The following is a 27699-nucleotide window of genomic DNA, read 5'->3' as shown; positions in this document are numbered from 1 at the left end:
TCTGTTAAAACAAGGTTATTATTTAGTTGAAAGAAGATTGTAATACTTTTCTATTGTTTTATCAGTTTTGTTTTTAAAAAAAGGTAGTTCTGAGGTGTGTGAGAGTGCATGAGTGTGGTATGAAACCGGAACATTTCATCGAGCGTTTCTGTCCCTATTTAAGATGTAGCTCTGCTGTGTCGGTTGGTGTTGAAGTACATCCTTAGTTACGGGGTTCAAAATCTCCAAGGCAGCTCCCAGCTCCTGATCTTTGTGCAGTCTCCCTGCTTGGGGGCCGGACCTTGCCGGCTCGCTTCCACCGATGCATCGAGGTTAGAGGGGACCCAAATCACACACCCGCGGGAGAGAATTCAGCTGGTACCGCTGCTTCTGGGCTGTGCTGCTGGAGTTCTGCATCTGCTCCGTCGAGTTCCTGGATGCTGCCCGTGTGGGACAGGGAGGAGTAATAACATATTGCCACTCGCTGGCCAAAGGCAGGTTGCTGTTTTCTCTTTCCACAACACCCAAATTTCATTCCGTAGCTGACCGAAAGCAAGAGATCCACCCCGAAATCCCACCCCCGCTTGCCCCCCTGTATTTACTGAGTAGAAGTGCTTGCGTAGCTCTCGCCTTGGGGAATACTGAGCTAGGGGAAAAGGGAAAGGTGTGGCTGGTGTTCGTGCTGGACTGGACAGGGTACCGGAGAAACCAGAGCCGGGTGTTTCGGGGAGGTGAGGGGGTGCCCTGCCGTCGCCCTGGGGAGGGCACTGCAGGCCTCCCCGCCCGCGCACCCAGCAGATTCCTGTTGTACAGCAGAAGCTGTTTGAACTTAGTCTCTCTTTTTTTTTTTTTTTTTTTTAATTATTCCTAAATGTGACATTTAACGAGGCTTTTTTTGTAAATTGTTTTCCCTTTCTGTGTATAAACCTGGCCGGTCCTTGTTTTTGGTTTGGTTTGTTTTTGTTTTTTACATGTTCATGCTGTGTAATTTTGAGATGTTACTGAGATTCTGAACATAATAATGTGCATTTTTTTCTGTACAGATGAAATGGGAGAATTTAATAAAAAGAGTCTGCAGGTTTTTACTTGTTGTGGGTTATTTCCTGGGGGCGGGGCGGAGGGGGCGGGGCGGGGTCACGTCCGGCCACGCCCCCAGCGACGCGCTGGGGATTGGCCAGCGGGGGCGGGTGACGCAGCGCGTAGGGGCGGCTGTCGCGCCGCGGCTGGCGGCCGTAAAGCGCGGAAGGTCGGTCAGGCCTCCCACCGCCCCAGGTGAGCCGGCGCGGCCCCGCCGTCCCCGGGCCCGCTCCCCCGGCCCCCGCCGGGGCTCCGCACCGCTCCTTGCCCTCGCCTCCCCGCTTCCCGGCGCGCCCGCAGCGCCTCGGCTGCGGCCCGCCACGCTCCCCCGGGGTCGGGGGCTCAGGTGGAGGCCAGCAAGGCCCAGGCGGCGGCGGCTCCCCCGGCGCTGGCCCGCTTCCCGGCCGGACAGCCCGCCCCGCAGCTCGGGAGCGGGGAGCGCGGCGGCCCGATACGGACCTGGAGGGTGTGGATGAGAGAAGCCCCGCGCTGACCTGCTTAGCGCAGGCACAGCCTTCAGTTGCAGCTTTGATCGCTGGGCTGAGCTGCTCTGCGGTGGTCCCGGGTGACGGCTTGGGGTAAAACTAACGTTCTCAAACAGCGCGCCTCTGGTTCCTTGTTCACGTTACTCTGTGGTTCTTTGCTCATTGTCCAGTCATGCTGCCGCCAGAAACAAAGCTGTAATGCTCTGTTATATGATCTGAGTTTAAATCTTAATAGCAGGGCTGTTGTTTCAGGCCGGGGTAACCGCTCTCCCGTTTACTCATCGGCTCTCCCAGGAGCGCACCGTGTGATGTTTGCCGCTGCCCTGCTTGCGTGTAATAAGATAAGTGGTAACATGATTCTCGTCTTTTCCTTCCTAGAAGGAGCGGTACTGAGTTAACGTCTGAAAACGCATCTAGGTGGTGCTTTAAGAAAACTGACAAATAGCTGCTGGGATGTTTCTCCGATTACTGTCAGATGTCCGGTGGCAGGCGGCTAACCCAAAATGGAGAAGGATGACCTGCTGCCGGCGGAGTGCCTCCAGCACAGCAGAACCTCACCCGGTTTCCTTGCCAGCACAGGCACAAGTTGTCATCTGTGGTGGTGGAATCATGGGCACCTCTGTGGCTTATCACCTTTCCAAGATGGGTTGGAAGGATATAGTCTTACTTGAGCAGGGCAGGTAAGGATTTCTGGTCACAAAACCGAAGAAACAGGACTTCTGTGCTTAGCAGCGTCTCATCTGCTGTAATGTGTTATTTCTGCCTCTTCACCTGGACTTGGACCTGCGAAATAAGCTTGCACCGAGCATTCGTAACAACGCTTAATACTTCCCAAGCACAGGGCAGACCTGCGGGGTGAAAGGTATCCCGTGTGCGATTGTGGTGGGTTTGCCTTGGTTGAGGGCCAGGCTCCCACGCAGCCACGCGATTTCCTCTTTGGCAAGATGAGGAGAAAGCAGGCTGAGAAAGCTCGTGGGTCAAGATAAAGATAATGGAGATTGCTTACAAATTATGCCATGGGCAAAACAGACTTGCCTTAGGGAGAATTAATTTAAACTAATTTTAAAATTACTTTATCTCATGCTGGTTAAAATAGATTCAGGTTATGAGAAAGAAAACCCAAGCATTAGAACGCCAGCTTTCCGTTCCCATGCTCAACTTCACTCCTGCGCTCCGGAGTCTCCTACCCACACTACGCCACCCCAGGAAGCGCAGGGGGTGCATGGTGGGGGTGCGGTCAGTACTGGGCTCCGGTGTGGGTTCTCCACGGGCTGTGGTTCCCGGCAGAACTCTGCCCTGCCGTGGGTTTTCCACAGGCCACAATTCCTTTGGGAGATAGTCATCTGCTCTGGTGTAATCATGTAAAACACAATGTGGCTTGCCCAGGTGGAGCATTTTAAGAGAGCTGAAGATCTGTGTAAATCATCCAGCCCCAGCTGACCATCTCTAGAAGCAGGATGTGGTACTTCATCATATAAAATGCTGCGTCGCTAGCAGAGCTTAAGAAGAGACTGTGGGAGATGGGGAGGTTATAAGCGGACGTCACTAAAATATCAGCCTGTAAACTGGTTAAAGGCTTGGGTCATCTGGTTCGTCTGTTGCAGGATGTAGTGCCTGTCTGTAAAAAGGCTAAGGCAGCTACAGCCTGGCTGAGTACAGGTCTTAAAAAGAGAGTGGCTGAGTACAGCCTGGCTGAGTACAAGTCTTTGTGCGCTCCTCAGTGAGTTGAGTCGGCAGTCTGTGGCAGAGTATGCGGATCCTGTTGCAGGTTGACTGTGTGGGCCTTACCTGTTTAGATTCCTGTTTCAGAGGGGGATTCGTGGTGTTTTCCCTAAGCAGTTTGGGAATCTTAGGCATGAGACAGTGTTAAGACTGGGGGTTTGAAGAGGTGTTTATCAGAGCAGCTTCTAGCACCCTAAATAGATGCTGGACTGAGAACATGTACTGTCTGGCTTAGAGCTTCCCACGTGATGCTGCCTTCAGAAATACCTAGCTGTGATTCCTTGACTTTGCTTGGCTGCGAAGCAGTAGAGTCAAGTTCTTTATAGTTGCAAAGAGGGGAAATTGGGCGATCTCATCTGAGATCTCGTGAGCAGTGTCCTTCCAAGTGAAATTAGGTCCTAGGCTTCATTTGTAGGGGCACGTAATCCTTACTAGTCTGCAGTGGGGTGTGAATACCCCGTTACAGATCTCCATTGAGTCAGACGCTCTACAAGCTCAGTCTGTGCGTGTGCAACATTGCCTTAGCGGAGACGTCTTGCAGTAAGCACAGCAGAGTGAGACCGTGCTTCAGCTGTTTCCGTTGTCGTTGAGTAGGGACATAGCAAAAAGAATAGCTTACTCAGCTGGTCCTTAGGTTGAATTTCTGAGAGAATATGGACATGCTAGGCCAAAAGCAGTCTTGTCAAAGGCTTGCCTAGGCAAGAGGAAAAATGCAGGATTGCTTCAGCAGCAGGAAGGATGACTTGGAAGCGTTGTAGAAACAGGTTGTGGGAGAAGTGCTTAAATCTAATTGTCTTGCCTTCACCTGTCCGTGCTGCAGGGAGTTTTCGGTAGGTTTCTATCTCTACAGCAGCCCTTCATCAAATCGCTAGATAGGCAGTGGTGTAAGGGCAGTTTAAAAAGGGAAAACAAAAGTGTACCCATCTGTGGCAGCTGCCACACGGTACGAGGAAAAACTGCAAAGATTCAAGACTCAATCAAAGTTAAAATCCTACTTTGGAGAAAGAAAGAATCAGGTAGGCAGGTCCACTTGAGCATAAGGTAATTTATTTTTTTTTTTTTTTTTTTTTTTTTTTTAGTGCTCTCTTTGAAAAATTTCAGTGTTTAGGACTAAAGAGAAATGGTTTTGGAACAAAATGCTTTGTCGAAAGTGAGCTAATGGAAGAGCGTTCCAGAGTTTGCATTGTTCCTGCGTCTTCCAACTTACAGCTTTTTGTCTGATAGGTTTGGGAGAGAGTTGCTGTCTGCTTTGTGCTGTCAGCAGGGCGGCTGGAGCAGCCTGATGGGGGGTGCTTGCCTCCGCCCGTCAGCTGGCTGAGGCCTTCTGTGCAAACTTCTCCTGCAGATTGGCTGCCGGGACCACTCGCTTCTGTGCTGGCATTGTGAGCACAGCCAGGCAGGTGTCCGTAGAGCTGAAGATGGCAGACTATTCAAACAAACTCTACCAGCAGCTGGAGCAAGAGACAGGAGTAAACACAGGTACTGAAAGTGTAATCATTGAGTAATTTGTGGGAAACTGAATCAAAGTATTGAGACTGGAACATGAACATCATCTTACAGTGTCTCACGAGTTGGTGGTTGCTGTTCAAAAATGAGACATTTGGATGAGTTAGATGCAAAGGGAAGTTACTAATGTAATCAGAAAAATGACAAGGATGAGATCACATGGGCAAATGGAAGGCAAACTACCTGCAAGCTGACAAACTACCTGTCAGCTGCAAGCTGACAATTTTTGTGTTGTCTGTAACTTGGGCAAACATAGGTGAATTTTCACAAGGACACTAAAAAGTGCATTGCAGTGACTGGAGCGAATGGCTTGTTTTCTGCACTGATTCACTTCTCAAAAAGAGAAGGTGGTTAACAGAAGCACTAAAGCATATGGAAAGCAAGATATCTGACTCTAGTCTCACCTTAGAAATAAAAAGAAAACATGTTAATTCTCCCTCTCCCTTCAGAATGCTCAGGCATGTACCTGGTAGGAAGAACTTGGTCCCTGAAAATTTTCTGCTGACAAGGACTTGTGAGATATGTCAGACTCAACAGAGGTTAATAACTGTGCCTGTAATTAAGATTAGTGTTAATCTACTGCAGGTGGTGGAGTTACAAAATCTCTGCGTTTAGTTGTTGAGATTTTATTCTTCTGAGTAGTTATTAGATCACTTTTTGCCAGTAACCCCTCTCTCTTTTAATAGGTACCGTGTGTGAAGTTTAATTTTTTTTTATAAACGTGAGTAAGTGTTGTAGAAAGAGTTAGAACACAAGTTAAAATTAAATTGCTTTTTTGAAAAGTTGACTAATGCAGTTTTTAATTACTAGCTGTTAAGTGTTTAAAGTTATGGGGGGATCTGGGATTTCCAGACTCCTGACTAGTGGAAGCAGCAAGTCTGCAATTACCTTAAAGCAATGGGTCTGAGATTACAAGGAGTTCAAGATTCTGTCCAAATCTAACTTGACTTTGGTCATTGTCATAGGGTACGTGAAGACGGGCTCTATTTCGCTGGCTCAGACTCAGGATCGCCTGATCTCTCTGAAACGCATTGCGTCATCACTGAAGTATGTATAAGCAGGAAATGTAACTGATCTTAAGTTTGCACCAGCCCTCCTGCAAGACTAACAGCGGCTTTTTTTCTTATGTTCTGTGGCAGTGTAATGGGGATACCTTGTGAAATTATCACCCCAAAGCAAGTGGCACAGCTCCACCCACTGATCAACATCCATGACCTTGTGGGGGCCATGTATGTGCCAGAAGATGCGCTCGTGTCATCTGCCAATGTGAGTCTGGCTCTGGCAACCGCTGCCTCACGGAATGGTATGAGGTTTTTTTATCTATAGCCTGCTCTCCTGCATGATAGTTATCTTCTTTCCATAAAGGAAAATTGTGTTCTGCATCTCTAACTGAGCACCAAAGAGCAAAACTTGATTATTTCTGTAAGGTTTAGGTTCTTTAAAATCTATTTTTTTCTCAAAAACCAGATTCATTTTTTTTTTTTCCCAACGTACTGAATTTTTAGAGATCAGCTGTGATAGATCAAGCACTGGTTTGTTGTCCTTACTGGTTATATATTTCTGTCAGTAAACACACACTCTTTTCTCATCAAAACAATTTTTTGCAAGACCTGACTCAAAATTACACGTCAAAAGAATTTTAATTACCTCCAAATGAAAAAGTGTGACTCAGTTCTTGTGGAATATTTCATTGGACACATATGCTTTGGAAATGGGTTTCAAATTATAGTAATAACTGCTGTTCGCCCAGCACTTTGGCAAATTTGGAGTCATCTGGAAGTGGGAGAAAGGTCAGATATGATAACAGATGAAGCTCATTAAGGCTGAAAGTCCATCAGATCGGAAGAAACTATTTAGGAAGAGATCTCTCCGTTTCTTTTAGTACAGCTTTTTTTTTTGCATACTGTTAATTGATTTTTTTTTTTTTTTTTTTTTACAAAATGACTGATTTCCCATAAAAGAACCAGTCTTGCCATCTGAAACCACAGACGTCGTCACATAAAGGAATTGTAATGGAAGGAAATCCCTGGTTGACACTCTTCTTTTTTCATGTTGTTGATACTAGGATGTATTAATCACCCCGATTGTCACATGGAAAGAATACTCTAACTATTCACAGTCTCAGCCTTTAACTGATGTACAAATTGTATATGTGCTGTTTTACAAATAACAGGGTTTCACTGGGCCAAGAATAGAAATTCTCTCTTAAAGAGGAAATAATGATTTAGGTTGAGTTTAAGGGTTTAATGTTAGCAGCCTGTGGTATACTGACTTTCTTCTGTCCTCTCCAGGTGTCCAGATTCATGAACGGACGAGCGTCAGTCATGTCGCAGTCCAGAAGGGTCGTGTGGCTGCAGTTGAGACCGACAGAGGAGAGATTAAATGCCAGTACTTCGTCAACTGTGCTGGCCAGGTTGAATTATTAAAACTTTTCTTTCTTTCTTCCTTTGGTTGAGAGTTTTTTGCAGTTGTGTTATTAAAGGAGATCTTTCAGGGGTGGTATACAGGGGTGGTATTTTCTTTCTGTTGGACTAGACAAGCTACTTGCTAGTCCACAACTGTTTGCCTCACAGAGCAGAAAAATGTCAGTTTATAGATCAAACCACCAAAAAAGGACAGTAATAGCCTTCCACCTGACTTCTTGCATGTTATATCCTGCAGAAACTCTTGGCAGTACCCCTGATCATTTTTAGTGTTGTCTCTCGGTCTCTGAAAAAGCTCTGCTCTAAATAGCAGATATGAGTGCTGAGTTATGACTGCTTAGGAATAGGATTCTAAAAACTTTTCCTTTTATTGAGAAAAGGAAAGAACACATGCACTTTCCTGATGTTTCTGACAGGAAGGATTTTGCTTTGGCTCTTAGTGAGGCAGCTAAGTCTCTCTACCATTCTCTCCCTCTCTTACACACACATTGAAATCTCCATTTTTTGGTGTTTTTCTTAGCGTCATGTCTTCTCCAGTCTGAAAATACATCTGACGATTGCTGTTTCTCAGCTTGCAGCTGGCTGTCCTTTTAGTCTGGGGTCTTAGCACTACAGACACCTAAATCCTGACTATTCTGCTCCTAGAGGCTGAGCCTAGTGTTGTCTTTGGTGTACAGATCTTATTTTGCTTTTGTATTGTAAGCTGATACTTCTTAGTCTTGAATCAGGCTCCCACTTTTCTAGATCTTCTGTGAGGGACAGAAAAACAGTCTTTGTCCTAAACAGTTCAAATTCTAAGAAAAGAGAAAAAAAAATCTCTAAGGTTTAGGGGACTGAACCAAATCTTCTTTGGTCTCTTATGAAAGCAAACCCAGAGAGAGAAGCTGTGCTTTTGTCCTGCCTTTTTAAATAGGATTCTTTTGCATTCTAACATGCACTTTTTTGTTTCAGTGGGCCTATGAGTTGGGCCACTCTGGGGAGGAACCAGTCAATATCCCACTCCATGCCTGTGAACACTTCTACCTCCTAACACATCCTCTGAAGGAACCTCTGGCAAGCAACTTACCAAGTAAGGATCCTTCAACTTTACCTCACTTTTCTTGGTGAATTATATCTGCCTTTCCAAGGTGAAGCATAGTTTGTGACATGAAGGCCATCCAAGGGCTCTCTGTTCTCCACTCATTTGGGATTGTGAAGTACATTCTAGCTGAATTGCTCTGAATATGCTCTTTCTGTGGTAGAATCTCTTTCCTTGCTGTTGGGAAAGCTTTCGCTGCAGAAATTGATTTTCAGAGTTGGTCATCTTAGGAGGAGAAAGACCTTGACTCTAGCTTGACAAGTAAGTGTGTCTGAAACTCGGATTGTTGCATTTGTAGCCTGGAGAGGTTGCTAGCCTTGGCACTATGTTTTCCTTGCAGGCTGCTGTCCCCATATGGCCCATCTATACCTTTCCTCCAACTGAAGCTAAGGCTTTACAATGGCATTTACATGTCTATGAGCTGTAGGGGCAACCAAACACTTGAGGTAATTGCTCCTCCCCATGTTCTGGCTCTTGGATCTCTTAAAGAAAAGCCCTTGTGTTTGAAAACTGTGGTTGGGAAGTAGAAAGCTTTACTTATCTACTCTCAGTTGTTAGTAAGAGTTTTTGCTTTTAGTGAGTAATGTATATACTCTCCAGAGAATTCAGCTCTTTGACCAGAGTCCGTGAGTGCTTCACTTTTACTTGACTGAGTAATTTAAAAAAACACACACAAACACACACATATATATGTTCACAGCTTTTCTGTACATGGAAAAAATTGCTATGGAACATGTTAGATGGAGTATCATAAACGCTTCAAGCTGACACTACCACTGGAAGAAGCAATCCAGACCTGGCTGCTTGTCTTCACCCCAGTGCAGCCCACCTTCTTGGTGCTGGTGGCCTGCAGCAATCTGGATCAGCGGTGAATCCCTGTTAAAATTAACTGTTCCTAATATAGAGAGAGAGGGAGGGCAGGACATCTCTTGGTGGAAGGTCTGGTCTTGGGTGCGGTTCCAGTGGAACTAAGCCAGTATAATAGCTTCTTGGTGCCACAAGGGATCTGACTGCCTCTTGCGTCCTCCCACTCCTGGTAACACTGTCCTTCTGGCTTGGGTGCTCTTCAGGTTCAATTCCATTTACTGTGCTGCCCAAAAGTTAAGGTGCGTGGTTGTGGTGGGAGTTAATGCTGGTTTAATAATCTAAACTGGCTCACCGAGGCTTCACATGAGAACCAGAGTGGAAGTGTGGGGCTGGAGGACTGAGACTGTCCCTTCTCATGTTAGGGGACCACTAGCTTGGCCCAGCCTGTTGCAAGACCCCGTCGTTGGTGTTTGTGGAACAACAGCCTGAGACAGCTGTCCCTTCTCTCAATTCCCTTCCCACCTCTTTTCTTTCCTCTGCAGCTATTGTAGACCCAGATGGCAGGATCTACATACGCAACTGGCAAGGTGGCATCCTCTCAGGAGGCTTTGAGAAAAACCCTAAGCCTCTCTTCACGGAGGGACGGAACCAGCTGGAGATTCACAACCTTCAAGAAGACTGGGATCACTTTGGTATGTTAGGGAGGAAGGGTTCCCACAGCAATGAAACGCGTGGCTAAAGCAGAAGGCAGAGTTAGCAACAATGCAGGCTGGTGTTGACACCTGAAAGGTGTGGGAAAGGTGAACGTTCTCTCAAATTAATTAATATCTTAATTTGTCAGTAATTTGTGTAAAACCGCTTTACCAAGGACTACATTGATACCTGTGTAGTGTTTAAAAACACCCACTACCCCTCAGCGTGTATTAATTCCCTGTAGTGCAGAGAGGTACTATATAAACTTTCCAACACTGTTCTTCCATTTCATTTGATTTTTGACTGTCAGTGCCACATGCTGCTCCTCCTGTGATGCTGTAGATCAACACTGTTGACCTGCCGTGTAGCTGTGGTATTTTGTTTCTGCAGCTCTCTTCAGCAGTGACTGCCAAGTGCAGATTTCCAGCGGTGGCAGTTGCTTTGTGGACAGAACTTGGTATTGTTGCTTCCCAGACTTCATCTCACCATTGACAGTGATGGTTTATTATATTCCAAATGTTCTGTCTTTCTCTTTGCGCTTTATTTGATTCTGTTTTTATATTCTGTATGTACTTTTACATGGAGGGCTCTTTCCGTAGGAGAGAACATAGCATGGTCTCTATGACATTTTTTTTTTTTTCCCCTCCCTCTTTTATGCCTGGTAAGTTTGTGTGTGCTCTCTTGTCTTCAAATTTGACCTTTTTTTCAGGGATCCAGTTTTCCCTTGTGTCAGAGCTTTATGCACCCGTTGTGAATGCGCATGCCTCTGTGACTCTAGGCACAGACGGATTTTCACTCAGTTCTTCCTGCAGTGGTAGTATGTTCTCCCAACTACTCCCCAGGTTAAATTAATTCATTTTACTTTCATTTCTGTGAGATACCGTGTGGATACCATAAAAGTTTAAACTCCAGGGGGTGGAGCCAGGACAGGGTGCAGTTTTGTGCTGGCATGTGCTAAAGGTTTTTAGATCTATAGATGCCTACAGACTTGCTTGAACATGTTAGCTTCACTAATGAGTTGCTTGAGCTCTGCTCCCACTTCCTTTTTGGTTTTCTAGGTACTACTGAAATGAAAAGGCACCCACAAATTGCTCAGGTTTCGGAAGCAGCTGCATGTGATGTTCCAGTATTACCAGTATTATTATTTCAGTTCAAACCTACAGAACAGTTGAGCAGAGTCAGAGCTTACTCAGCCAATATTTGATCCTTTTCTAGGGCTGCAGTTCCTGTGGCTTGAGCTCTTGCATTGCTACTTTGATCTCTTTGGCTGGAACACCTTTTGATTCTAAAACAGCCTGTGCAGTTGCTTAAGTGTTGGGCTGGATAGGAGAACAAATCTAACACTGATCACTCTTTTTATCAATAAGAAAAGAAAGCCTATTGCTACGGACTCTCACTCTGGAATTCTAATGCGTGAGGGAGGGAAGAAAAAGAGCAGATCAGAAGGACTTTCTATTTGTGACTTCTTAGGGAATAAATCTCATTATTTTACTGCCCGTGGGTAAAGCTGAGGTGTGTTACTAGTGCTGAATCTTGAGGGCTTTTATCTGGAGTATTATGCAGAGGTAACGTCTGGACAAGAAAAACAAAGTGGATAGCTTATCCCTTTATTAAGGTCTCAAATGTCAGACTGTGAAGAATTACCAAAGGACCTTTCCAGCGTGACTGGGCAATGAAGTGGCAAGGAAATTCAATGAGGATAAATGTAAAGTGACGCAAGTGCATGGGGGTGTGTGGGAATGGTCTTATTTTCACTGTACAAAATGGTGGGCTTGAACTGACCTTGGGGTTGTGTCAGTTCTGTGAAGACATCAGCTCAGTGGCTGTCAAAGCAAAAGCCATGTTAGGAATTATTAGGAAAGGAGCAGAAAACACATTCATTATGCAACACTAAATCCTTGGTTTGCCAGGCACTGGGTGTTGTTCTAGGCTCCCCATCTCCAGAAGGTGTCGTATGACTGGAGAAGGCCAGGTGAAAGAGCAGCAGGAGACTGATCAAAGCTTGGAACAGTTTCCAAGCGAGGAATGACCGAGTGGGCTGGGAAAAAGAGATGACAGAAGGGAAATAAACAGAGTTCTATGAAATCTTGAATGAGATGGACAGGATGAATGATGAGCTCCTGTTCACTGTCTCTTCTGTTGTGCCAGCTGGGAGGTATCAAAAAAAGTTAATTGTCAATTTCAAAATGAAAGGAGGTGATTCCTCATAAAACAAATACTAAAGATGTGGAACTCCTTGTCAATGTCTGTAGGATGTTTTCATTAGGTTGGGGAAGACTGGTCAAGCGCTTAGAAGAGAAATTGATTTAGGGGTTACTAAATAGGGAAAACATACCAGATTTTTAGGAAATCCTCTGAGCTGATGGTAAGAGGAGTCTGACGGAGTGCATGGGACAAGTGTCACAGATTTACTTGTTCTTATTCCTTGCTAGGTATCTATTTGATGTCTGTTCCTATTTTTTTTTTGTAACAAAACCGAGCGCACTCTTCCCCTGTTGAAAACAATACTGGGCTCTTGGTCTGGGTCAGTATGACTGCTTTTATGGTGTGCTGTGCGATTTTGAGTAGTTTGATCCCAGCAAGTAAACAGTTTATCCTGTGACTGTATTGAAACATGGAAACAGTTTCCCTCTGCTCAGATAACAGCATGCCTGTGTTGTGCTGTCCACTTTGAAGATGAAGTATCTGAAATGTGTCGAGACTGAAGGCTGTGACTTTTTGTCTTTTTTTTTTTTTTTTTTTTTTTGTTTCTCTTGGGTCCTAGAGCCACTTCTGAGCGCCCTTCTGCGCAGGATGCCAGATTTGGAGGCTCTGCAGATCATGCAGTTAGTGAACTGCCCGGAGTCCTTCACGCCAGATATGCGATGCATCATGGGAGAGTCGCCCACCGTGCGGGGCTACTTCGTCCTGGCTGGCATGAACTCAGCTGGTATCTCATATGGTGGGGGAGCAGGCAAGTAAGTGGTTTGTCACTGTTATGTGTATAAGTAAGGTTTTAACCAAGGACAGAGTCAGCTCAGATGATTCTTCTGTGTAGAGCGTTCTGGTCAGTATTTGTCACCTCCTTTCTGACAAGGACTCTGCTCTCATTTCCAACTTGAGTGAAGGCAAGGAGCAGTTGCCATGTTCTGATTGTGTTCTCTTGTGCGTATTCGAAATCCTTGTTGGACTCTCCTCCTATACTCCACATCTCTCCTCAGGGATCACATCTCAGTGATCAGGAGCCTTCTGGGGATCAAGTAAGCTTCCTTAGGGCTAGCTGGTCCGATTTTTTTTGTCTACCGGGAAGAGATAAAAGCTTAGCAAAGCATATATTCCCTCATCTTCTGTACTCCATGATCCCATTTATTATTTGACTGAAGTCCTTGGGTCATTCAAGTTGACACAACAGTTAATTTCTCTGAAAGCAGAGTGAATCTGATGCAGATGAAGCACCTCATATGGGATGCCAGTGCTGCCAATACTGTTAAAAACTGTCCTCTGCCAGTGAGCTAGGGATGGAATAATTTCCCAATAAAATCCAGTTTCTGCATTAATGCAAATACTTTGACAGGCATGCAAGTGTGATCCCAGCAGCAAAGTTGCTTGCAGAATGATCATCACTCCCTCTGATTGCCATTTGGTTTTGGCAACCCAACATCCCTTCTGCCATACGACCTTCTTAACAAGCTGCTCATTTTTCATGGCAGGTGTTAGTATCTGCATTTGTCTGCATTAGATTCTATCCGTTGTCTAATAATTTAACTCACTAGGGAAGCAACTCATGGGTTTTATCTTTGTCATATAAAATATAGAGAATCTTTGCAGGGAGGTTCTCTAAGAATCAAAATAATTTCTGAAAGTAAATGCACTATTTGTCCATTTGTTGCTACAGCATCAAGATAAACAGCTTAGCTTGCTAATTGTAACTTCTAATGATCAGTCTCAAACCCCTTTGTTTTTCTGTTTACTGACTGTGAACAGATCCTTCTGCTCTGCTTTGGTCTGAGCTGCCTTTGTCCTTTAGCTCTGGAGCATGCCTTCCTCCTTCACTGCTAGAAGTGTAGCTAAACATAACTTGGCTGGCATCTCGTGCTGAAATGAATGCTGTCACTGATGGTTTGTGGCTGAGCCTACACCAGGTACTGAAAAATGACAAAGCAGTCAGCCTCCTAACTTCAACCTAAACGTACTCGGCACCTCCTCCTGTAGCATAGCCTGAGGACTTGACGGAGTGTCGGCCAGGCTCCGTGTCCAGGCTCTGGCTTCATTTACCACCTGTCCTTAACTTCCTGTTGCCCTGTATGTTTCATCCTAACGGGTAATTAATAATTTGGAAATCTAGTGTATGGGTTTTATAAAGAGAAACCTGGATTCTGTTAGTGTTTAGAATACCATGTTAGTTGTCTTCTCTCTCCCTACTGCAAGAAATTCTCATGTCCAAATTGCCTTGCTTCTGCCTTCAAAGCTAGACTCTTTCCCTTAAGACATTGATTGATATCTCAGTCTGTGTTTGCTTCTCCCATCAGGTACCTGGCAGAGTGGATGGTAAATGGATATCCGTCAGAAAATGTCTGGCCTCTCGATTTGAAACGTTTTGGTACCCTTCAGAGTAGTCGCACTTTCCTCCGTCACCGGGTGATGGAAGTAATGCGTAAGTAAGGTGTCTGCATTCAGTTCTGGCCAGGATGTCTAGGATTTTCCTCTCTGCTGCACTGTCTCTCTTCTGTCGTCACTCTGAGAACCATTTTTATTCTTCTTGGCCTCCTTTGTGTCAATGCAGCCTCTTCCCAGGAGATGGGAAAGGACAGACTTTTTTTGTATTAGCGATATTCTTACTAACTTTTCTTACATAAATGCTGTTGGTACTGTGATTTCTCCTATTTCTGTGCTTTGCCTCTGGTATGGGGAAATTTGTGCATATCTTTGTAGACTCCAGCCTAATACAACAATACCAAGGTCTTAACTGGGAGTGTTACACTCTCTCAAGCACTGTTATTCTTTGCACATCATTACAGTGTGGAAATACCGTCACTTCCCACTTGTGAGTATGTGATCCAGTTATCTTACATCATTCAGGAAGTCTCTGTAGACATATTCTGCTTTCTCCTGTCAAAATTTGCAATAAATACCTTGCAGAATGGATTTGAGATATTGTTGTTCCTGTCTAAAGCCATATTTCGTTTCCTCCTATTGTTTGATTATCTGTCCTGTGATCCTGAGGACAGTTAATTTAAAGTTTCAAATAGAAGTATGAAGTGCTTCACAAGCTGCAAAACAGGAACGATTATTGGAATACCAAGTCTAAACTAAAAACATATGTGCGGGTGAAAGCAGAGAAGTTGGGTAAACCTCTTAGCCCTGCTGTATCCAGGAAATAAAAACCTTATGCTTTGACCTTCTTCCCAGAAAAATCACTTTATACTTTTGGCATTTTTCTGTAGTTGCTTTTCAATACAAATCTCGATTCTTATAGCTACATGATCTGTATTCACTTTCTGTGGTGTTATGTTTCCATTCTAATCTGTTCTTCCCTCTACCTGCTCTTTCAGGAGTACCAATACCAGATAATGCCAATAAATTATTAAATCATTAGTTATGAGGCAAAAACAGTAGAATTACTTAGTTAGATGTGTTCAGTTCATCTTCAATTTTAAGCAGTTTATGACCTACGTAGAAACTTAGCATTTATAAAGAAGTATTCAAGCATCCTTGAGTTATTACTCCCCACTGGTAACCAGGAAGGTTGCTAAACATGTATTACAGTAACTTGTTTTCTAACTAAGAATATTCTATGTTGGCTGAAAAGGTGTAGGAACCATTTGGAAAAGCTTCAATAACTAGAAAAAGCTGAACTGCCAATACTGAAGAAGGTAAATTAGATGATCCTTGTAGCTGTGGGCTGCCTACCCCAGCATTAATATTGTCAAAATGATAAGTGTCTAATACAGTGCACTGTCAGGAAAGAATCATGCATAATTAATGCTAGTCAACATGACTCCATGAAAAACAGGGAGTTTTTGTTATCTTGACAGTATTGTCATGAGACCACAAGTGTCTATAAATATCAGTGTTCTGTGCAAATATTGTTACTCTGATTTTGAATAGCTGTAAACGGATCAAAACAGATTTGTAAGTTTTCGAAAACAGAAAAGGAGAGTCAGAACTGGTTTTGAGGTAATTTCATTAATGGTTCAGATATTTGTAAGTGTGTTTATTGATAATCTGGAAGAAAATTTTAGATAGTCACTTCTAATAATGAATCTTTGTGACCATTGCAGCCCTCATGTGCGATCTGAAAGTTCCCCGCTGGGACTTCCAGACTGGCAGGCAGCTGCGCACTTCGCCATTGTATGACCGTCTGGATGCACAGGGAGCTAGGTGGATGGAGAAGCATGGATTTGAGAGGGTCAAGTATTTTGTCCCACCTGGGAAAGGTGAGATCATATTTTCCTCTGCCTAGTGCATCCCTATTGGCCTATGTAAGATCTTGGTTCATCCAGTTTATGAATTTTCCCTTTGATTCTTCTTAACGTTAGATCTGCTGGATTTGGATCAGAGCAAAACCTTTTACAAACCAGACTGGTTTGACATCGTGGGTTCCGAAGTCAAGTGCTGTAAGGAAGCAGTTTGTGTCATTGACATGTCGTCTTTTACCAAGTTTGAAATAAGTGTGAGTACCCAGGAAGTTTATTATTGACTACTTTTGCAAAATTCTGTATACCCTGTTGAGGACAGATAGAGGAAGTTAAGCTGCATGACCAAATTCAGGTTATACCACAATAATTAGCATAGATTGCTTTTTGTCTGCCAAAAGCCCGGTTCGAGGAAACACCGGCTTAGTCTATAAGTAGAATTTGACCTCTGGCACTGTGTCACCATTGTATCTTACTGTGCTGGAGACATCAGTGTCACTATCCTTACAAATTGAAAGAATTTGGGCCAGGACGCTGATGTGATCTTAAACTGCCCTGGTGGATTTGTATGGCTCAGACGGCTTGTCTGACTTTCTCTCCCTTTCAATTCGTGTAGTCCACAGGAGACCAGGCCCTGGAGAGTCTGCAGTATCTCTTCTCAAATGACCTGGATGTGCCAGTTGGGCACGTTGTGCATACAGGCATGCTTAATGAGAAGGGAGGCTACGAGAACGACTGCAGCATAGCACGGCTGAGCAAACGCAGGTGGGTGTACAGACACCGTCTTCATCCGTCGCCCTTTGGGGCTTGGAGCCTTTAACAACCTCTTAATGAAGATCATAACTTCTTTCACCACTATAAATGAAAAAGAAAAGTCACAATTCCCCACTTATATTCCTAATTCAGTAACTCAAGTGAAAGAGAGCTCCCGAATTTATGAATACTGGGGAAAATACACCTTTTTGTGGGACTACAGATGAACATAGATTTCTACAAAATGTTAGGCCTTCAGATATTTAATTTCTCAATTGAAATACAAATTGTTTGCCACAGTCATTAGTGTTTATTAATTTAGGTAATCATTTAAAGTGCAAACTAAACGGTTCCTCATCGGCTTCTGAACAATCTCCTCATTGGAACTGCATGCTGAAAATACTCATTTTTTATTATTTCAGCTTTCATTGCAGTATGGGTACTGTTAATTCTCAGCCCTGTAATCTCTCATTATTCTTTTTTGTACTCACTGGTACAAACTGACATAATCACAGGATCCTATTCTTAGACTAAACGTGGGCTCTCTTTGGCATTTAATAAAAAATGCCAAAATTTAATAAAAAAAACTTCCTCATTTTTAAAAACTTCTTCATGGGCATGTCCCAGCTGAATGTTGATCTTATTTCTCTGGATCTTTTTCTATGCATGCTTTCATTGTGTTGGTGTGAAAGCATTCTTCTTTGCTGCTCTTTCAATTAGAAACAGCTTTTCTTTCTCTTCCTCTTCTGTCTGCATTCATGAATTGCTTAAAAGTATTGTCCTTCTCTGTGTGAAGCCAGTGTCTTTCCTCTTTGCCTAGTCATTTCTGCAGATGTTATCTCTTGTGGATAATGTACTTCAACTCACAGTTTATATGAGAGAGACTTACTTGACAAGTAGCTCACACATCAAGTGGAGTTCTGTTTTTGGAAACTGTTAATAATAACCCCCATTGTATGTGAAAAGACTTCTACTGAAACAAGAAATTGCTGTGTGAACCAAGCACTCTTCTGACTGTCAGAGCAGGCAGAATCACTGATCCTGAAGAGCTGTGAATACCTTCTGTAAAATGATTCTGACTTTTGAGGTACCCTGTGAACTTTCTGTAGAACTGTCTGTGTTCCCGTTCTAGTCGCTTCTTGTCACCAGATACTGATGATAAGGCTGGAAGGCTGTAGTTTCTTGTTGACAGATGTGATGGCATTGATCCAGAGGCTGTAGCTGTGGTCTGCACAAACCAACCTGTTTTGGTGTGCTGTTAGCTTGCAAGCTGCTGGATGGTTCCAGTAGTTCGTGGACAAAGAGCGAGCTGAATCATCTTGTGGCTGTCCATTCATCATTTCTTGGTTTCAATTTGTCTGTTCCAGCTTCTTCATGATTTCCCCTACTGACCAACAAGTCCATTGCTGGGCCTGGCTGAAGAACCGCTTGCCCGACGACAGCAACCTGACCATGGAAGACGTGACCTGGAAGTACACAGGTAAGAAATCACTGAAAGCAGACCTCCTTACACAGCCTGAAATATCAAATGGTGTCTTGTGCTGCATGCCAATTAATTGTTTAAAGTGTCTAGAGTTGTGCCCGAGTCTCCTTTCCAAACAGTTGAATGAAAAGAGCAGTTCAGAGGCTTCCTTCTAGCAAGCCATGAGCTGGGAGACAGCTTTCTTTTCCTGTGGACTGTTAGGAGAGACTTTACTGACTCTTTCCTCCGTTCTTAAATCTAAATGTACCTATGATTTCAGTGGACACTAAGACTTCAGAAATTGATGCATGTGTATAGGCAAGCTAAGACACTGGGCAGGACCTTCTCCAGTCTTACCCTAATACTGTTCTCTTCCCCTTTTAGCTCTTAATTTGATCGGCCCTCGTGCTGTGGATGTCCTGTCAGAGTTGTCGTACGCCCCGATGACTCCAGAACACTTTCCCTCTCTCTTTTGCAAGGTGAGTGACTGTGCTTGCTTCCTCCTCACCTGCTAGGTTTTTCGAAGCATGTGTGGAAGCAGGAGAAAAGTGATGTTTTGAGCAGTTAGAGGAGAATTTAGATTGACGTACAGATTTACGGAGCAGTTACGGAGCTAGGTTGGTAATGTACTCAGCAAGGCTCATTTAAACTACTTCTCTTGGGATTCTGCCTGCTAAATATAGAGTGAATATGCATTTGTTTTCAATATTCCACTCACTGTGGGCTTGGTGCCATTTGGTGTCTTGGCATATTTCATGGAGGCAGTGATGAAGCTGTCAGTCAGCGGGGCAGCTGGGATCGGTGGCTCGGGAGTCATTGTCTCCTGTCACCTTAAAAGGCTGAGCAGATAGCTGCCGTTCAACTTCTGTCTTGTGTCTAGAATACAAACCTGTATGCTGACCTAGTTCCAAGGCTTATTGCCAAGTGTCATGAAGTGATTAAGAAGTCTGGATAACGTGGTATCGCTATTTGAATTTTTAAATTTAAATTCTTTGCAAGTGTGTGCTGGTGGTGAAGTGCAGTGAGGAAGGGGAGAGGGCTGGCTAGCGTGGTTTTGCATTATGCATTGTGCTCCTTCTGGATCTCTGTGCTGTGTTCCAGTTTGGATGATTTCACCCCCTCTGATTCTGCAGGAGATGAGCGTGGGCTATGCTAATGGCATCCGTGTGATGAGTATCACTCACACAGGAGAACCTGGATTCATGCTCTATATCCCCATAGAGGTAAGGGTACACTGCAGCCTTAGCTAATTAAGACAGTTGCTTGCATACATAATTAGAAACAGTTTCCAGGTTGACTCTGGGTAATGAAATGTCTGGTCTGTGCCATGGGAAAGCTGCCTGCAGGCACCAGGGGGAGTTTCCCTGCTTTATATTGCGTTCCAGTCTGGCAGGGCTCTGTGTTTGCCTATTCCTTTGCAGTACGCCCTTCATGTGTACAACGAGGTGATGAACATGGGACAGAAGTACGGGATTCGGAACGCCGGTTATTACGCGCTCCGCAGCTTGCGCATTGAGAAGTTCTTTGCATTCTGGGGCCAGGATCTGGATGCCTTTACCACTCCTATGGAGTGTGGACGCGAGTTCCAGGTCAAACTGGAAAAGGTACGGCAGAAAACTGAATCACCTCCTGCAGTGGGGTCTGCAATTTGAAGCAGGGGTGGGTGGGAGAGCAGCACTGAATTGAAAAGACTGCCGTCCAAGAGGGTAGATGTGTCGATTTTTTGATCGAGCTGTGTGCAGTGCGTGACTATAACCTGTATTCTTGCACTTCATAAAGGTGCTAGAAATACCAAAAATGTTCTGTCTTCCTCCTTCCTGGGCAGCATTCCCAGGGATCTGTGTAGTGTCCTGTGTTGCTCAGTGTGGTGGAGGGTGCTGTGTACCTCACAGGTGCTCAGAGTTCATGTTTCTCCCAGCCTTTTTTCCCCAGTCTGATGAAGCAAAAGCCAGCCTGTGCACCAAGTGACATTTAATGAAGTTAAAGATGAGGATAGGTGCCAAGAGCAGGTGGGAGTTGTGTCCCGTTTGTTGTGCCAAAGCAAATGCTTGTATCAAATAATTCAGATGAGAGAATGTAGCTATTAGGGATACAAATTTTGTATGTTGTTACGGTTTTCCTCTGTTTTATAAAACATGGTAGACTTCTGGAACCAGAAATGGCAAAAACTGGAATGGTGACATGGTGAAAACTAGAATGAATTTTTAAAGGCCCACTTCACAAATATTCTTCTGTCTTTTAACACAATTTAGCATCTGGAATAAGACTTCTGCCTGGGCTGGACTTCTTGCATATAGAAGCAGCATGTCTCGATAGGGCATGAGTTCCAAGTGCAAATTCACCTTGTGTCAGTAAGCTTGTCTGCTAAAACTCAGCAGCTGCTACAGTTCATATTCCCTTCGTCAGCTGATGCTTCCTTTTTGCCACAGGGAATGCAGTTTGTTGGCCAGGAAGCACTGTTGGAACAGAAGCAGAACGGTGTGTACAAGCGCTTCACCATGTTCATTCTCGAGGACCATGACACAGATATGGACCTCTGGCCCTGGTGGGGGGAGCCCATTTTCCGCAACGGCCGCTACGTGGGCAAGACCACCAGCAGTGCCTACAGCTATACTCTGGAGCGCCACGTCTGCCTCGGCTTCGTGCAGCACTTCGACGAGAAGACAGGAGAAGAGCTGGTGGTGACAACTGACTTCATTAACCAGGGCGAGTATGAGATCGACATTGCTGGGCAGCGCTTCCAGGCCAAAGCCAAGCTCTACCCCTTCAGCTCCCTCTTTGCACAACGTCGCCGCAAGGATGAGGTGGAACTGAGTGGCTACCAGAGGGAGTAGCGCTGACTAGACCTGACCTGCTCCTTTTCCCAAGCTGGAGTCTTCTCCCACCATCTTCCAGTCCTTTCTCCTCACTCCATATACTTCTTTCTTTTCCTGTCTTGTCTTTCAACTTTTAAACTTTTTCCAGTGTGTGTTACATTTTGTATATTTTAAAACTTTAATTTTCAAGCTTTCCCGATCCTGTCTGTCTCCCTCCTTCAACCCTTTGCTTACCAGGCTCCCCCGTGCCCCAGTGGATGAAGCACAGTGCCGAGCACGCATCCGGAAATCCGTGGGAAGCCTGTAGAGGAGTGAACCCCACTGGAGGCACAGGCCTTGTGGTGATGGGAAGGGTTCGGGTGAACCCCTGAGGACTGCACCCTTCCTCTCTCCTCTCCAGCGTAAGGCGTGGGACAGCAGGTATTTGCTGCCTGACGTTCGGATGAGCGCTGTGATTTCGCCCTGCTCTCCGCGTATCACGTTGTAGAGGGGTCGGTGCGTCGATGCACACAGCAATAGAGCGATCAGCTACCTCACTGGCACAAGACATAGCGTTGTATGAGCGGCAGCCAAGAGACGGGTTTTGGTATGGTCCAGCCTGTCGCTGCCCCTGTTTGTCCATCAGTTTTTTTTCCCTAACGGGGAGCCAAGTAGATATAATCATCAGAACATTGAGGTGACAGTAGTGCTGGTAAGTTTGTTGTTGTTTGGATTGGATTTTTTGCGTGGGGTCACTGAAACTGAATGGCCTGCTATAAATATAGTTGAAGATCAACATGTGTGTTTCACATCTCTAAAGGAATGGGATTTGGGTTTTTTTTTTATTAGCAAAAATACAGATTTCTAACAAGGACAGATGTTAATGTTTAATGTCGATAGCAGTGTTAAAATGCTGCTTCTGTTTCAGCTACACAGTGTACAGTCTGCTTGGGGATTTTTTTCACTTTCCTTTCTTCATCTGACTCAAGCTCGTCTGGCAAGGTTCATGCAGCGAACTCAAGTTTCATGTAAAACTTGTGTTGGTTTGAGGAACTTGAGCAGCAGGAGGGGACAACATCTTGTGGTTTTAACTGCCTGTGGTTGTTTTGAAATTAGAGGAAAAGACTCAGCATTTTTCTCACCTGTGGTGCTGGCAGTGTTGCAAGGAACACCAGGTTTTCTTCTGGTGATGAGAGAGCATCTCAGCTGCTCCTACCAGACCTGAGGAGTTGTCTTCTGTTTTTCTCCTTGCACTTCTTACATCTCTGTCTTGGTAGTACCTCAGCTAAAGGAATTGAATAGAATGAGTGTAGGGAGTGTGGCAGTGGGATTATAAATTGCTTTCCTTCACAAAACTCTGCTATCGTGCTCCTCATACAGACACTTCAGACGGTGCAGCTGGGATTCACCCCCTCTTCAAGTGTCAGAATGCACTGATCCAAACACTGATGGTAAACGGTAAAGAAGTGGGAGGATGCTGAATTGTATTGCAGACGTTTGCATAATCTTCTTTGTCTTCTTCCCATTGTAAGCACAATCAAAAGCAAAGATTATTTTTATTTACTTGAAAAAGATCTTTTAAGTGTTTTTGCTGCTTCTGCAACCCACATACTTGTCATGGTCTTTCTGCTCCAGCACCTTTCTGTCTGGAGTTCAAACACAGCCTTGCACTGGTGTCTCTCCCGACAGCTCTGATGAACACTTTCTCTATGATCTAGAACCTTTTTTGGGCACTTTCTTTCCCAGTTGAACGGTGAGCATCAATAGTGTAAATAAGAGCTCAAAACCTTGCCTGGTTCTTATTTGAAGTTTGCTTTCTGCTGCTTTAATTGCTTTAGGTCATGCCTTTAATTGAGTCTGTGGTCTGCCAGTTCATGGTGCAGATGTTCTCAGTGTGCAAAAGGAGTCGGGTGGCCCAGAGGCAGGGAAGGTGAAAGTCTAAAACCTTTACACCTTAAGGCAGGTTGTCAGAGCAAGCTCCCCCATCCAGGGTGATGCGGAAGCTGTGAAACCTGGGAGTGGAGCCTCAGGAAAGGGGGTAAGAGAATTAAGAATTTGGGCATGTGGTGTAGTAGGTTGAACGTAGATGTCATTTCAAGCGTGCTCTCCATTGTGAATGGTGAATTCCTTTGTAGCGTGCAACTTCTTTGAGGGCTTCAAACTTCCTTTCCAGTTGATGTGCAAAAATTCCCCAGTCCCTGAAATGTAGTGACCATCCATCGTAGGACAAATTTTGGGATCTTGCAGCCAAGAGTACTCTGTGTGGCTGTTGAAGGAGGAGATTCCACTTGGTTGCTATTTCTTCTAAATTCCCCTATTATTGCTCTCTGAATTAAAATTTTGCCTGGTGTCTGAGGATTAATTGCTTAAATGAAAGGTTTGTACAGCATCTAATAGCAGTTTAAAATCCAGTTGCTTCTTGCATGTCTCTCCCGCGCAGAGGGATACTGTGATCCCACTGTTCCTGAGTTGGATGTGCGTACCAAGGAGGACCTCTGCTCTACCAGCCTGTCACCTGGGAATGGTGCCTCAAGTCACTCCAAAATACTTGTCCATCCTCTTGTCCCTCTATTGATTTTATGGGATGTTGCTGTGCCTTCCTTATCCAGGGAAACAGGCGTTCAACCAAAGAAAGAGTTTTACATGTGCTACTTAGGAGGTGTCTTAGAGCAGCCTTTCTGATTAGAGTTTATTACCATTTATTGTCGCTGGTGAGGCACAATACTTCTTCAGGAGAAAACGAAATACACAGCTGAGGTGAGCCAAAGTACTTAATGCAAGTCCAGAAGAGAGATCTTAGCCCAAACCATTCCGTTCGTTCTGTGTGGCGTCAGAGCTAGTTAAGACAAAACTGGAAAGTTAGCAGCGTGCTGTCCTCTACCAACCGTTCGTTCCTGAAGTATCGTTTGAGTTGCAGCCAGGTTATATTCCTCCTTGGGATTATTTTTTCTTTTCCCTAATTTACAGGCACCTGTTCCTCAGGCAACTTTTGAAATGGGTGTCTCTTCCCACAGTAATTCTGACAATAAAATTGTGTTTTGTGAGCTACTTCTCTCATTATATCCGCTTAGGTTTATTTTATTTCTAGATCTATTGACTTTTCAATACCAAAAACAGAGAGTGAAAATAATTTTCCATCATGCAGATAGGTAGAGCAACACTTTCTATAATGCTGTGTTTGCTATTTGAGATGTAGAGATAGATGGTTTGATAATTGTCAGTCTTGCAGCTCATTAACGCCTACTCTGGCTTTCCCTGCTGTGGATTCTGATTCTTGTTTTATATCAGAACCTGGAGACTTCGGCTGCTGTTTGGGCTTAGTCGATTTAATTTCTGGCAGCTTTTTTTAACCTTCTAATGTTAAAGAATAGTTTGCCTTCACCAACTTGAATACCCATAGCAATTGAATATTTGAATATTGAATTGGATAGCATATTTGATACTGAAACTGAGGAAGGTCCTTCTGGTGTAGTGTTTTCTTCCAGAGGTATTAAATGGTGATGTAAGGCTCTAATCCCTTTATCTGGTGACTAAAAGTAGAGTACCTAAAAAGGGAACAACAAAATCGGTTCAAGAGTTACCACCTTTAGTACAATCTCAAATTAGAAAATTAGAAATCGGATTTTGGAAGCTGCTATGGCACAGTCTGAGCACCTAAGGTGCTAAATAACGTGGTCTGTGAAATTATACATCATGATTCTCATCCTTAAAACTGCCTTAAAATGCTTTCTGCTGAGAAAGGCGCTTTCTTCTCATTCTGCATGGTAAGACTATGAACCTTGGGTGGGAAATACTAAAATAGCATCCCCCTCCTCGGCAGCGAAAGGGGCGATGGCCTCGTTCTGTGCTGAAGCAGCAGCAGCAGCTCTGCCCCGTGCACCTCGTGCGTAGCAGCTGCGGGGGTGTTATCGGTTCTCTGAGTCTCCCTGTCCAGAACGGGAACAGTTCTGTAGATTTTGTTCATGCAGGCAACTCTGCAAGAGAAACACTTGAAGGAAAGCTAACAGGAGTTCAGTGTGAGAAAATAATTTATCCTTTTGGCTAAAATATTCTAAGTTGAGCACAATCCATTTTAGGGAAACTTATTAGCATCACTGACAAATGTTAAAGCGTGGCCCGTGGGCAGACAGGCCGCTGCGGGTGGTTTGCACTTGGAGTGTGTAGGATTCTTGATTCTTACCCCAGAAATCAGCATCTGAGGGGGTTTGCTGGCGTGGTGGCGGTGAAGCTGTCGAAATGTACAGCATTCCTGTACGCTGGGAAGGGCTTGCTTGCCCAGGTGCCGTCTGCAGAGTGGCGTGGGGAACCTGTGTGAGAGGTAGCGCTTGCTGGGCAGGCTCTTCCATTAGGCTCTCCAGAGGTATTGCGTTGCCTTAGCCTTGTTGCGTCTTTTCCTAAGTTCCCATGTTTTTTTAGTCCTTGAGCGGATGCTGAAAGGCTTGAATAAAACTGGTGTTAGAGAAGAGGGACTTCATTGTTCATGTTTAATAATCTGAGGATCAAATTAAGGCAATCTGTTCAGGAATTATGTTTCCTGATTCAGGAGAGTGTGTTACAGTGATTTTCACATCTATCTTTGCTTGACTTAGTTTCTTCTTATTTTCCCTCTCTTGTTTTCTCTGTGCTGACTTCAGCGTCCAGATTTGATGTGCCTTGCTGGGCAGTCTCTTACTGTTATTTTGTGGCAAGGAGAGGAGGTTGTGTAAAACTTGCGCTGCATCTCTGAGCCTTGCTGCAAGACTGAATTCCTCCTTCCTGCTGTTGCATTCAAGCTGCCACCGATCATGTTGGTGTTCTGCAGCACCTCCACGCTCCAGCCTGTGCTGCTGTAGGACCTCTCGTGCACAAGGTTCCTCTCTTCATTCCAGCAAGGGCTTCGTCGTCTGAGCCAAGTTGGCTCTAGATCTGTCTGTCTGCATGGATGTGAGCTCTTCAGCTTTCAGATGGTGCAGGTACCAACATCCGAACTCCCAGGAGAGTTTGTGGCCGCTGTGTATTCCATCATTTAACCCTCCCTCTCCCTGCCCCAGGGTTTTCCCACTTCTCTTAACGCTGCCCGATCTCCGTCCTCAGGCAGCTGAGCGCATTAGTTCCTCTTGCCCATCAGAGAGTGAGGCTCGGCGAAATAAAAACCGACAAGGGGATGGCAGAGCGGCTGAGCTGAGGTGGAAGGAGAGGCGTGATTGCGGTTTGATCCTTTGCCCATTACTCAACCGCTTAAGCCCATCCTTGGAGAGATGATCAGCCTCAATTCCCAGCTCGCTCCCAGCTGGACACGCGCTGAGTGATAGCGATGGCTCTGGACAGAATCAGGACAGCGTTATCGAGGAAGTGAGAGCAAGCAGTGGCACTCATTTTCCAACATGAATTTTCCCTGCTCGTTTCTCATGGCGATGAAGGAAACCGTGCCGCACGGGGAGATGGGGAGTGTGCGCACTCAATTGCTTGAAACGCTTGTTTCTGGCACATTCTTGCAAGCGTTGTCTGACTGTAAAGGTACGGCACTGATATTGCTGACCTTGTCCTCCCAGCACACTTTAACCAGAATGGGTACGTTTTGTGAAGAAATCTGAAAAAACAAAGTAATTTCCATGTTTGTGGAGGGGGAAGTTGCTTGCAAGGGCAGAAGTCGTTCTTATTTCAAACAGAAGACTGAGCTGCTGCTGGTAACATCCAGCAAAACGTTCACAGCCTTCAGATTTGTCTTCCCAAATGATTTTGTTGTAATACTTGGTCAGGTTAACTTCCACCCATTTCAGGATGCTTTTCTGTTTCAAACTGCCTTTTCCTTAACTGATTGTTTGGATTTTTATTTAAAAAAACCCAGCATTCAGTCAGGGAACAGGCGCTGGGGAAGGAGGAGGTTAGTGTCATCAGGTGACTTCAAGCTGTCTCTAAAAAGCATTTGAAAATTTTCTTTGCACTTTAAACTTTCCTTAAGCATTATGATTGTAGCGTGCTTACAGCCCTCGTCAAGAGCAGCCTTTGCCTTTGAGGGAGGAAAAAAACCTTTAAATATGTGTAAATGCCTTAAAGCTTTAGGTGGGGTGTTTGGGCACTGTTTGTGCCTGCCATTTGGTTTTCTTCCTGGAGAGCTGTGTGCTGAATGTACAGAGCAGACACAAATGTTGGCAAATATTTTTGAGCAAGTGCTGGGGGTGGTGGGAGCTGCTGTTGCAATATGCTGCTGGTCTGAGGCTGCAATTTTTATTGAACTAAACTAAATGAGCTGGCAGCCGCTGTGCCTGTACAGCTGTCTGTGCTGATGCCTTCCCTCCACCCTGAAACGGATTTATTCACTGCATCGCTCATGCTCTAATGGGTTTTTGTCTTTCTTTAAAGAAAGAAGCCTGGGCTGGTGTAGAGTGCTCTGCGAGTGTCCCGTTGCATTAAAGGAAACAAAATTTCTGCTTGAACGCTTCCCTGCTGTACCAGCCAACATTTGCAGGCAGGAGTCAGGAGAAGCGGGAGCGGAGGGGATCTGCTCCTGCCCGTAATGTTTGTTGAGATGGCTCTGAGACTTC

General features: G+C 44.7%; 1 protein-coding gene across 1 annotated transcript; it reads left to right on the top strand.

Annotated features, from left to right (window-relative positions):
- Positions 1-1210: 1210 nt before the first annotated feature.
- Positions 1211-24567, top strand: PDPR (pyruvate dehydrogenase phosphatase regulatory subunit). The gene is made up of 18 exons (XM_086758088.1): positions 1211-1251; positions 1920-2221; positions 4609-4742; positions 5735-5816; positions 5909-6072; positions 7061-7182; positions 8144-8261; positions 9620-9769; positions 12535-12727; positions 14279-14403; positions 16031-16186; positions 16289-16422; positions 16782-16930; positions 18286-18398; positions 18765-18859; positions 19514-19603; positions 19802-19984; positions 20810-24567. The coding sequence occupies exons 2-18, from the start codon at positions 1995-1997 to the stop codon at positions 21212-21214; spliced, it is 2640 nt and encodes an 879-aa protein (XP_086614214.1). The 5' UTR covers positions 1211-1251; positions 1920-1994; the 3' UTR covers positions 21215-24567.
- Positions 24568-27699: the final 3132 nt, after the last annotated feature.

The sequence above is a fragment of the Chlamydotis macqueenii genome, chromosome 13, assembly GCF_036417535.1.
Source record: "Chlamydotis macqueenii isolate bChlMac1 chromosome 13, bChlMac1.mat, whole genome shotgun sequence".
NCBI lineage: Eukaryota > Metazoa > Chordata > Aves > Otidiformes > Otididae > Chlamydotis > Chlamydotis macqueenii.
This window is presented reverse-complemented; position numbering and strand designations above follow the sequence as displayed.